Genomic DNA, 12022 nt, shown 5'->3' with positions numbered 1-12022 from the left:
TTTTTGTCACCTCATTGGAGCATCAAATGTGACATGGTGTCATTGCTGCTTTAATTCAGCATTACATGCATTATGATTTTAGACGTGGTAAAATAAGTCCTAACATCCACAGAAATCTCAGCATAGGTGTTACATGTAAGTAAGGGAGCAAGAAGATGTTCTGCACAATGCATGAGGAGATTTAGCTTTTAAAATGGATTAAATAATCTGTAGTTATACCTACAGGTTTCAGGACAAAGCCTCGACCTCCTGAGCCACAAGGTTTAAAATCTTTCTTTTTCTTGCAGAAGATATTGCTCTCCGGATTATTTGTTTTATCTGCACACTGTCAAATTAGGTTATCTTATGAAATAATGGCGGCTGAACAGTACAGCAGGGGGAAGCAGTGCTGCCTTGCAGCATGACGGTTCTGGGTTTGATTCCTTTCTGCATGGAGTTTGCATGTTCTTCCTGAGCATGCGTTGGTTCTCTCCGGGTACTGCGCCTTCCTCACACAGTCCAAAAACATGACTGTTAGGGTAACCGGTTTCTCTAAATTCTCCTTGTGGTGTGAGTGTTTGTGTGAATGGTTGTTTGTCCTGTTTGTCTCTGTGTTTCCCTGCGATGGAGTGGCGACCTATCCAAGGTGGACCCCGCCTCTCTACTGTAGACAGCTGGAGAAAGGCACCAGCACCCTGACATGCTGGGATAAAGCGTGACGGAAAATGGATGGATGGATGTTAAAGTAGACTGTAAAGGTACCTTTATCTTCGTTAAGTCTACTTAACAAAAGTTAGTCTCAGTCCATCGCAGGGCAACACACAGACATAAACCATGCAGACACACCTAAAGAAAATTTAGATTATTTAGACAATTCAGTTATTTTCCTGGACTGTAGTAGGAAGCCAGAGTACCTGGAGAGAACCCACCAATGCATGGGGAGAACATGCAAACTCAATGAAAAAAGACCCATGACATTCTTGCTGCTAGGCAACAGTGCTACAGACTACTCCACCGCACAGCCCACCAGCCCATCATTTCAAAGTTTGGCTGACAGATCCTTTCTGTGTTTAATTTCCTTGAACCATATGTCTGATTTCCTGATGAAAAGCCTGGAAACAAATTGCTCTTAAAGGACAAATGTTAAATATCTCAAAAATCATATATCAAATATAAAAATCATATCTCTATCTATTCATAAATCAAAAACAGTTTCCCGTTTTCTAAAATGTTCTGAATCACAATTAGAAATATGAAATGTTTTCTTTGTAAATTTCATCTGTTTATTACCTTTCAAGATTGTCTTTAATGACACCAACAGCATACTTTAAGATTATTTTAAAAATCTGATTTATCTGAAGTTAGCAAGCAACTTTTAAGTGCATTTAAGTGCATTAAATTAGCTTAACTCTAAATAAAGGAAAAGTTCACTTTTAATTCTAAGTATAAGTAATTTTCACAACAAAAGTGACCAAAACTTCATTAATATTAACTCATCTGTAAGAAGTCTGAACAGCTGTTGGATTAAACAGTGAACTGAATGCCTCATTATGTCGATCTTTCATATTCAATAGATTTTTTTATGAGAAACTGCAGCCGACATTTATAGTCACAGAATATTTGAACCAAATATCTGGAACTTTTGCTTTAGAACTTTAATTTGGAGCTTTCTAAAAAAAAAGTTATTAAAAATAACTTTTAAAGTTGCACTGTCACAATTAAAGAAACATAACGTGAATTGTTAAATGGACTAAAAAGGAGAGTAAAACAAATCACCAAGCTGTTTGCAAAGAACACAAACTTAGTCATTTTCTCTACAGATCCAGATCCAGATTATTTAATTTGGTTTAAGAGGATTTGAGATTAAGGCTTTCTGCAGCGCGGCCACTAGATGTCTGTGTTTGCCTGCAAAATCATTCCTTTACTTCCTGAAAGTTGGGAGTCTGACCTAGAACATTGTGTCTAACAGACTCTTTGGAAAAGTTTGGTATGAAAGAATAACCCATTTATATATATTAATAGGTCATTCAAATGATTTTTAGATGTTTAACAAAGATCTATTGATGAATGTGTCCCATAGTTATATGTCCTCTCTTCATTTGCATGTTTTTTTTATCCAAATCATTTACGCAGTAGCATGTTCTGACTTTAGATTCTGGTCAGACAGAGACGTTTCTGTAATATGAGAGCTGAATTAGTTTTATTTAAAAAATGTAAAAGTTACTTACAAAGATGATGCCGTTAAAAACAAACATCATGCCTTTGAGGAATCCAAAGCATCCCATTTTGTCAGCTGATAGTTTCTATAGAGGAGAAAAAAAGGCATGTTTTCACATTTTATCACATTTTGTTCATGTTTTTCAGAAATGTAGTATCTTTTTTTGTAAATCATACTCTTTATCATTGTACCAATATAAGTGAAGTTTGGGTATGCATATCAGGATGATGCATATCAATTAGATGATTAAGTAGGGGGCCTTTAGAATCACTTGAATAGTGAACTGCCTCACATCTCTGCTGTTTATATCTCAATATGCGCTTAATAAAACAAATTTCATAGTCGAAGAACCTGCAGACTTTATATAAAGACTGTGACTGAAGAGAAAGGGAGAGGATTGAAAAAATATGCTTCTCTGTTTCACCTTTTTCTTTTTTAAAACATATATCATTGTGAAACTGTAGGCAAATAAAGAAGGCAAACTTAGTTGTTGCTGAGGAAAAACATTCCCGTGTCTCTTTGCATAGCGAACTCTGTGGTCAGCTCCCAGAACACATGGTTTGATCAGAAGTCATCATCTATTCATAATCATATTCTCTGTAAAAGGACCCAAACAGGGATCTTACAACACTCACATGTTGTCATTTCCTCCTTTGTTAATTCCATTTCACACCCTTGAAAAAAAAAAACACTTTTCACACTAGTTATGCAACCCTTGCTTTATGGTCTGATCTATTTAAAGTTGAGTGCATTTCTGATTCACTGTGGAGATAAATAATCACTAAAATAATCTAATCTCATACAATTTAAAATACCATATTTTAGGGGTAAAGATTTTTTTTTTTTCACCTAATTTCTTCCAATTTTGGATTTGATCAGTTTCACTAACTTCTTCCTGGCAGATTTTGTTGTTTTTAAATGTATAAGCATATAAAAAATAAAAAAATAAAAAAAAATAATGAATCATCAGTCAAGGAAGAAAGTGATGGACTGATGATTAATGCAGATTTTGTAAAATATTCCTATATTCCTCTTTGAGGAAACAAAGAGGTGTGATTGTGTGGCTGATAAATGTTTTTTAAATTCAGTCATTTTCGGTTAATCAGAGGAGATTTTGTAATATCTGAGATGTGAAATGACGCAAACAGAGCTTAAAACAACCAAAATAGACATTTCAAGTACAGTACATTGGTTTAGAACGGTTAAAATGGGAAGTGGGGGACGTTTATGTTTTTTTTATCTACTTCTGCATTATTGAATTCAGGCTGTTTAAAAAAGGTCATTAGATCTGTTTATCACTTTGCTAATTTATACTCCCATTTCTTCCAATTCAGAAGCAGCATTACAAAAGTACTTAAAGAAGAACATATCAGACTTTTTAAAGTCAGGTAAGTTTATGAATTATGATCAGAAACTGTTCTCATTAGATAAGTTGAAATTTAAACTTTCTTTTAAAATTTCTTATTACATTTTTAAATTTTATTTTTCAATCAGGTCTAATTTTACTCAATTGTGATTTCGACGTCTCTTAAACCTAGTTGACTTGGCTTCGCCCAATAAAGCTGTAATTTGAGCCAACTCTAAATGGTTAAAAAAAATGCTTAACGTTTTATAGTTTTCAATTTTTGCTTGTCAAAGCAGGAATGAAACATCTTCCAGGCGAGTGCAAACTGACCTATGGACAGGAAAAAGAACTCTAGTGAGTGCTAGTTTGGTTTTATATATATATAAAAGTGCAAAGGCGGTTAAAAGAAATTTACAAGTAGAACACGGAAGTAGTTTGGGATGAAGCAGCTACCAAACCGGGAAATGAAATGATTGGAAAACATTTTTCTATTCAGTTTTTTTACACAAACACTTAAGAAACATAGAAATAACTCCCTTCCATTTTACGACATTTTACACCAGTTTGCTTTCTTTGAAAGCTTTTATTTCTGTGACCCTCCAGGGAGCAGAACAGTGCTCTTTGTGTGGTGCAACAGAACAAATAAATTGTTTTTACCAAATACAATGACAAGGCAGAGGCCCATTGTCTATAACAAGAAGCTTCTTCTAAGAAAAGCTCTTATCAGCTCTTATTTCCTGTAGTGTTATATATTTATGCCTACTTTTAGACAAACAAGTGTTTCCTCAGGTGTTCTTTGAGAAGAACAAGTTGTTTTTTAGTGCATTTGGCCGTAACTGATCTGTTAACGGAAGGCCTAAAGTTAATCATACAGTCACGGACCGGACGATGTCCAAAATTTAATGAGCTGTTGCATGGGCATCCCCGAAACTCCAGCTATGTTTCCTTTGCTTCCTCATGGTCAGTAGTTGCACTCTGACACTAAGGAGTCAGCTAAGTGATGTATTAACAAGCTAAAGTCACATGAAAATCTTCCAGTGCTCTGGTAAAGCTTGAAAAAATGCCCATCAGCAGAACTTCAACTAGAGACAAAGAAATATTGATGTTTTTGCTTTTAGGAGAATCATGTTAAATATTTATATTTCCAAAATAAGACGTTTTCTAACCGTCTCTCATTAACTGACTTTCATCAAAACAAAGATGGACAAATATCAAAGGGTTGCATTCAGGGGAATAATTGCAGGTAGGTCCCATTTAACAAAGGATCATTGTTTGATGGATCCCTTTCCATGATGCTGCAGATAACAAGGCTGGAAAACCCGAACAGATGAATCCCTTTCAGAGGCCTAAAGCCACAAAGTAAGGTCACTCAATGACTTACCTATTAGAGTAGAAATCCAGGGAAGAGCTCTGTGGCTTGTCTCAGTCTCTACCTTCACTACTGAGGTGAAGCTGTTGTGAAGGGAAACGGAGAAGTCACAGGAGCACAATATCCCTCTGTGATTTTTCAATGACCCAGAATATATACACCCTCTTCTTAGTTCCTCTCTTTCTTTGTCGCAACGTTACACCCAAAAGAGCCTCAGGAGTACTTTCTAAGTAATATCATATTATTTTGAGGCTACCAACTGGTTATAAGTAGTAGAAAGGGGAGGGCAAGAGAGTGGGTGTGATCAAAGCAGCTGAGTAATGACACATCACCATGGAGCTGGGAGTTTTAGCTCCAAAGGGAGGGAGGAAGGGAGGGAAAGAGAAGGTCATGTATATCACCTGTAGGCTTTGACACAGGCACACCTGTTAGCATGCATGCAAATAACCTAAAGGCATGCAAACCATGAAAACATCCACCTGTTTTCCAGTGTCTTTGTAAAAGCAATTTCACTTTTAGAAATGTGATTCGGAAATTATTCAACTGTATTTTAGATTAAAAACAACCAACAAAGCAACTGCATCTTATAACGACAGACTATTGGATAGCAAGTTGCATGTCGTCCCTTTTTGTTCCATAGAAAGTACCCACTTTGGTTTTTAATAAGCTCATACTACTGCATGTGTGCTCTTCTTTTCCCAGTAGAAAGTGAAATGGTCTAGTACTTTTTGTTCAGTTCTCCTAGAAAAGGAAGATTGTTTGTTACCTGAATTTGTGTATCCTCTTCCTCTTTACTGTAGAAAGTACCACAGACCCAGTGCTTCAGTATTTAGTTTTCTCTATTCCTGAGATGAAGCCATTGAAGAAACTGCCTGGCCATTAACCTGCTGTACCTTCCTTTTTTTTCTTAAACTGTGCCCCTGGACTGGTGCCATCTCTTTATTCCTCTACCCGCTATCCTTTCATTTTCCAACTATTTCAGGCAGATAGTTGACGATTATGAGCTTAGTTATGCTGAAAGATTTTTTTTATCTTTGATCATTGTTATGTGCGTCGGGCACATTAATTATTTTTGTTTCTTTTTTTTCCCTTTAAGTGTTGTATAGACCTTAGTTGAGTCACTTAAATTTTAGAGTTGATAATTATTTCTTTTTTCTTTTGTAAATAATTCGATTACGTTAATTGGTTGTGATATTGGTCCGCCTATAAGTAGGCTGGGTTTTTCTCTCTCTCTCTCTTTCCCTTCGAACCTTCTGATCGAGCCACCGTCATGCGCACGTCTCACGTCTTTGTAGGCCGCCGCTGACCTCTCCAGCCTGCCATGTGGTATTTTTGTTCGTTAGCCTTTGTTTTTTTTTTGCTGATTTTTTGTAACTTTGACCTGGTGGGACCGGGTTTCCTGTTTTCGTTCTTTTTTTTATTTTTTAGGGGTTTAACCGTTAGTTCGGTACTAGCAGAGGCTTCGACGGCCCTGTATAGGGTTGGCCCTCTGCTGTAGCGTTTTGTTTCTTTGGATCGGCTCACCAGGTCCAACTTTCTGTTCATACTTTGGGTTTTTTTTTAGAGTTTTTTTGGACATGGGGAACTGGGGAAAAATCTGACTCTGTTTTTTTTTTTGTCTCTTTGCAGAAAAACAACACAACTGATCTAAAAAGAAGTTCCAGAGATTAAGAATAAAATAATTCTTTTGAACCTCATGTTTGTCTCGTGTCCTCAAATATGTTGTTGCCTGGGTGGTCGTAACAATCATTTATTTCCCATAGTATAAACATTAGGCCTTTATGACCAGCTGAATACATTTTACAGTGTTAAAGTAACACTTTAAGTAACACACTAAGAGTTAAAATTTAACACAAATCCGAGTGGATTAGGTCCCACTCTGAATTAGTGTTAAATTAACTCTCTGTATAGTGTATATCTTACTCCAGTTGTTGTTGTAATAACTCTAAAAGAGTCAATGTACTTTGACACTACATATTTAACACTTTGGAATTTACTGTTTATTATATTTAGAAGAAATTATCTGGATTTTACAGCTTGATATCCCTAATTGAAATATTTTTATTTTAGTTTAATTGAGTTTAACCCTACAGAGATATAAATCATGGTTGTTTCAACTGTCTCTAAATAATTAATTCAAATGTAACCCAAATGTGGTGCATTAAAAATACATTCTGTAGAACTGTTAGGTTGCATCTGTATTCTGTAGTTATTTCCAACCTATATTTCATACCTTTTGTCACAGCATGCAAAACAGTATTCTATACATCCAGAAGGGAACTGAGGAAAGTGGTTGAACTGGTCAAATTAGCAAACAAACAGCGCAGGTTAAGTATCAGAGTGAGGAAAAAAGGGAGATGTTTGCCTTGATGACGTATTGGAGATGAGCCGCCGCAGCCTCATTGTAGTAAAGGTTATTTTTAATGTTCAATCAACACAATAAAAAGGCTTCTGTTCTTTGAGAACACAGATCCACGTACTCAGACTCATTGCCTTCAGGACTAAAACCACCACCCTATAGTCTTGCTTGTTGTTACCTAATGCAAAATTTTCACAACAAATGTAGCCTTTTTGTATCAAAAAAGTAGAACAGTATTTCTTTTTTGTTTTTGTAGGGACCTGTTAATAGATTCCTGTTAGATATTCAAAAAGAAGAGATTCTAACTGGGTTTTCTTGTTGTTTGTTATTATATCTTATGTTTCCTGATTTGGATCATTTTGAATAACCAAAAAACTTATTTACATTTGCAAAATGTCAGAATAAAGAGAGAGATAATTTATTTTTGGCACCTCCCACAAGGATCCTGTCACAGTTAGCTGGAATCTTAGCTTACACCTAAAAAAAGGAACTGTTGTAACTCAGATTAGTATGCTGCCTCTCCCACACAAATCTTTGCAACTCAGCCTAGACATTTCATTGGTACCGAGATCTTATATTTTGTGTTTGCCTCTTATAGACATTTATTTTATTTCTATCAAACAAATATGAAATGAACTCGCAGTTAGTTTAGGACCATTTTTCATTCTTCTCATCCATTTTTGCCAATCTTTAACAGCCTGAATAATGCTTTCAGATGTTGCCTTATTATTCTGATGTTGTTCTATTCTCATACATTTTGGGCGTATATTGTGTGAAATGTGTGGCAGTGTTAAATCTTTCTTAGAGCAATACAAAATGTACTTCCTTGACACATTAACAAATTTGTTTTGAACAAAAATATCCAATTTCCGGACAACATATAAAGGTATGGGAACATTCAGCTCTCTCCTAAACAGCATCATGGATAAACCAGCCGATAAAAGAAGAACATTAATAGTAACTGATGATGCTGTGAGTGAGAATAAATGCTTCTGCAACAAGAAAAACACAGAAATAATGAATGTAAGCTGTAGCATGGTATCTGAAATAAAAAGAAGATAAAAAAGATCATAAAATTACACCCAACGTTAAAAACTTAGTCCTTTAAATTGGAGGACATGGATAAAAGGAAGTAAAAATATTAAAGAAAGACCTGATTGTCCTGCTTACTACTGTGAAACTAACACATTAAAATGATCCTTAGTGAACATGTAGGAAATCCTTCAGCAGGAGATTTCAGTGTGAATAAATGGACCAAACAAGCCTGCTCTGTATAATCAGTTGGCTTTAGTGATAGAGACACCTCTTCAAGAGAGATTAATTTCACCTGAATAGGTCAGATGCAAAATTTTTGGCTTCCAACATTTTCTATTCCCTGAAGTACATGAATGAAAAAACTGATAGTGTCTCTTTGACGATAAACATCAACCCCTAAAACCCCGTCTTTACCTCCTCTTTGCGGCCAAACACTAACTAAAATCTACAGGGCTCCAACTCTCTTTCCTCCACATGCAAATGAAGCTGGCAGTGTTGGCAATCAGGACTTTAAAGTCAACTTTCTTTGATGTTCTTTGGGTTCTATTGCTAACTTTATTAGAACTGATCCTCTCCTGGAAAAGCTAGGGTTCCAAAAAAAAGAGGGATATAAAATTTCAGTTTTAATAAGTGGTGGAAAACACTGAGCTTAGAGGCAAGGCAGGTTCATTTATACATTACAGTTCAGCACAAAGACAATTCAAAGTACTTTACATGAATCAAACAATAAAATAGTAGATAATTAAATGCAGAATAAAAGGAAGTAAAGATTTTAAAAAGTTGGACCACAAATTTAAACTAACTCAGTTAACAGTTTAACTTCAACAGTTTAAAGGAAGCTCTAAACAAATGAGTTTTTAACTTTGACTTAACAGAACTTCAGCTTTACTGTCTTGGGAGTTTGTCCCAGAGAAGTGGAACATAGGAACTAAATGATACTACTCCATGTTTGGTTCTAGTTCTGCGTATACAGAGTTGGCTTGAACATAGAAGATCTGAGTGGTTGATGCACTGACAGCAGATCTGTTATGTATAGAGGTGCTGACCATTTCAGTGATTTCTAGACTAACAGGATGATTTTAAAGTCTATTCTCTGAGCTACAGGGAGCCAGTGGAAGGACTTCAGAACTGGGCTGATGTGCTCTGCTTCCTTAGTTCTAGTGAAAACCTAATCAGCTCCTGCCGTTTGATTTAATTTTATAGGCAAATCTATGAAGACACTGTTGCAGTAGTCAATTTTAACACATGAATGTGTTTTTCTAGATCCTGCTTGGACATGAATTCTTTTATCCTGGAAATGTTCTTCAGGTGATAAAAGGCTGACTTAGTAACTGCCTTTCTATGCCTCTGAAAGTTCAGAAGTACAACATGACACAAAGATTTCGGCCATATCTGTGGTTCTAGCTGTTGTAGCTAAGCTGTGAGCTAACTCTGGATCTCTCCACCATTTGTCAGAAGATTATTACCTCTGTTTTGTTTTTACTCAGTTGGAGAAAATTATGGAACATCCACCTATTGATCGGTTCTAGCCAATGCTCTGATGGGTTCATATTAAACTGTAGACATTGTGACGTAAAGTTATGGTGTCTCTTGAGGAGCCCCACATGTGTTTCTCTGGTCTCCGATTTAAAGTTCCCTTCTGACACATAAATGTCCCTGTCCTTCAAGTAGCATTTAAACCTCTAACGTGCTGTACCAGAAAGGCCAACAAAGGTTTCCAGATGCTGTAATAAAATCTAGTGATCAACATTGTCAAATGTTGAAATGAGGTTCAATAATACAAGTACGGTGCTTCATCCACAGTCTGAATTTATATGGATGTCATTCAACAGTTTAATCAGGGTAGTCTCTGTTAGAAAGAAAAACTGACTGGAAGACATCAGAGCAGCTGGTCATTTTAAAAAACACATTTAACTATTGAAACACAACTTTTTCAATGATCTCACTGATGAAGGGAGGTTTGAGATGGGCCTGTAGTTCTGCAGGACAAAATCTCTTTTTCAATAATGGTTTGATAATTCCTGTTTTAAAGGCTGGGTGAATAATCCTGACCCAAGTATATATAAATATTTTATCGATAGTTCCCAATAAAGCAGAAAACAGAACAGATATTTTAGTTATTAGGCTCTTATCCTTTGGCACATACCACCAGTTTTAGTCCGTGAGGCAGACACTCTGTCTAACTTTAAGTCTCAGTCTCGGTTTATTATTACAGCACCAATTTTAAACAAATGTCATTTCAAGGCACTTTACAGAGACAATATAGTCAGATTGGTTAAAAGTTTCTGTCAAGGGAAACTATTTGATTGCATCCAGTCATTGACTTGCAAGACATGCTCCTCCTGGATCAGCTTGCGGTGACAATTTTAGCTTACATTTTGTCATTGACTCTTCAGCAATCCCTCACACCGAGCATGCATGTAGCGACAGTGGAAAGGTAAACTCCTTTCAACAGGAAGAAAACTCCAGCAGAACCAGGCTTAGTGGGAGAGGCCTTCTGCCGAGGCCGACTGGGGTTCAAGGAGATAGAAGCAGATATGCTAAAAGACGCAGTTAACTAGCGCCACATGCGGTCCTGTCTAGGTAAAACATAACCAAGCAGACGAGGTCTGCGCCAATTCTCATGTCAGAAAATATAAGGGAGCACATACAGTTAGTCTCAGTAAAAGAAACAGGACTACTTGAAAAACAGGCCAAGCCCCAGCATCTCTATACAGAGATGTTGTTGGCAGCTGCGCAGTTGATATTTCTCTCCAGGATGGTGTCACAGCCAAACAGATATAGACCAGATAAAGCTACTATTACAGGAAAAGCAGAGAGAGCATAAAGTTTTGATGGGAACTTAGCAAATATTGTAGAATGGGAGAATATAGATAGAATGAAGCAGAATATAAAAAAGGTCCCTATGTCATCCAGAAGCCTAAACATCCAGCCACATAAATATAGAAAATAGCTCAGGATAACCGGTTATTTTGGATGAGATATAAGAAAGGTAGAGCCACAGTAGGGCCAAGGTAGAGCCAAATGTTTATGATGTTTATCCATCCAAGAAGGACACATCCAGACTGGACAAACTGATCAGGCGGGCCGGCTCCATGGTTGGCATGAAGCTAGACTCTCTGGTGGCGGTGGCAGAGGAGAGGACACTGAATAAACTGATGGACATCATGGACAACAGCAGCCACCCTCTGCACACCGCCATCAGCAGCCAGAGGAGCCTGTTCAGTGACAGACTGCTGCTTCCCAAGAACCGGACCAATAGACTTAAGAACTCTTTTGTCCCCCACGCCATCAGACTGTGCAACGACTCACTGGGGGCGAGGAGGCGACACAGGACAGGGGGAAGAGGGAAGAAGTAGCAACACTTATATTTTTTATTTTTTCTGTTAAATGTGAACTCCATATTTATTTGTATTTTGCTTAATTTTAACTTAATCTCACTTAATTCTTTTTTGCCCTGTAAGCTGCTGGTAACCTTAATTTCCGGAGGGAATCTTCCCAAGGGATCAATAAAGTACTGTCTAAGTCTTATAGTTAGAGGTGCTCAGGTTACCCTTGGTTATCTCTATATATGCTATTATAGGCTCAGACTGCTGGAGGACATAGTGATCACTTTTCCTCATTGCATGCATACTTTAACCAATCTGACTGTATGATCTGGTTAAATTGTCTCTGTAAAGTGCCTTGACATGTGTTTTGAGTTGGGCCTATATAAGT

The 12022-nt window shown here is 36.8% G+C and overlaps 1 protein-coding gene across 1 annotated transcript in view; it reads right to left on the bottom strand.

Annotated features, from left to right (window-relative positions):
• tspan16 (tetraspanin 16) overlaps positions 1-5187 on the bottom strand; it is an 11469-nt gene extending 6282 nt beyond the window's left edge. The window contains exons 1-2 of the mRNA XM_015393256.1: positions 4924-5187; positions 2208-2282 (exon numbers count right to left, since the gene is read on the bottom strand). Of these exons, the coding sequence (XP_015248742.1) occupies positions 2208-2264 (57 nt within the window). The 5' untranslated portion in view covers positions 2265-2282; positions 4924-5187. The remainder of the gene's footprint in view (positions 1-2207; positions 2283-4923) is intronic.
• Positions 5188-12022: the final 6835 nt, after the last annotated feature.

This window comes from Cyprinodon variegatus, unplaced genomic scaffold (assembly GCF_000732505.1).
Source record: "Cyprinodon variegatus isolate N-32 unplaced genomic scaffold, C_variegatus-1.0 Scaffold632, whole genome shotgun sequence".
Taxonomy (NCBI): Eukaryota; Metazoa; Chordata; class Actinopteri; order Cyprinodontiformes; family Cyprinodontidae; genus Cyprinodon; species Cyprinodon variegatus.
Note: the sequence above shows the minus strand (reverse complement) of the source record. Positions and strands in the feature narration are given on the sequence as shown.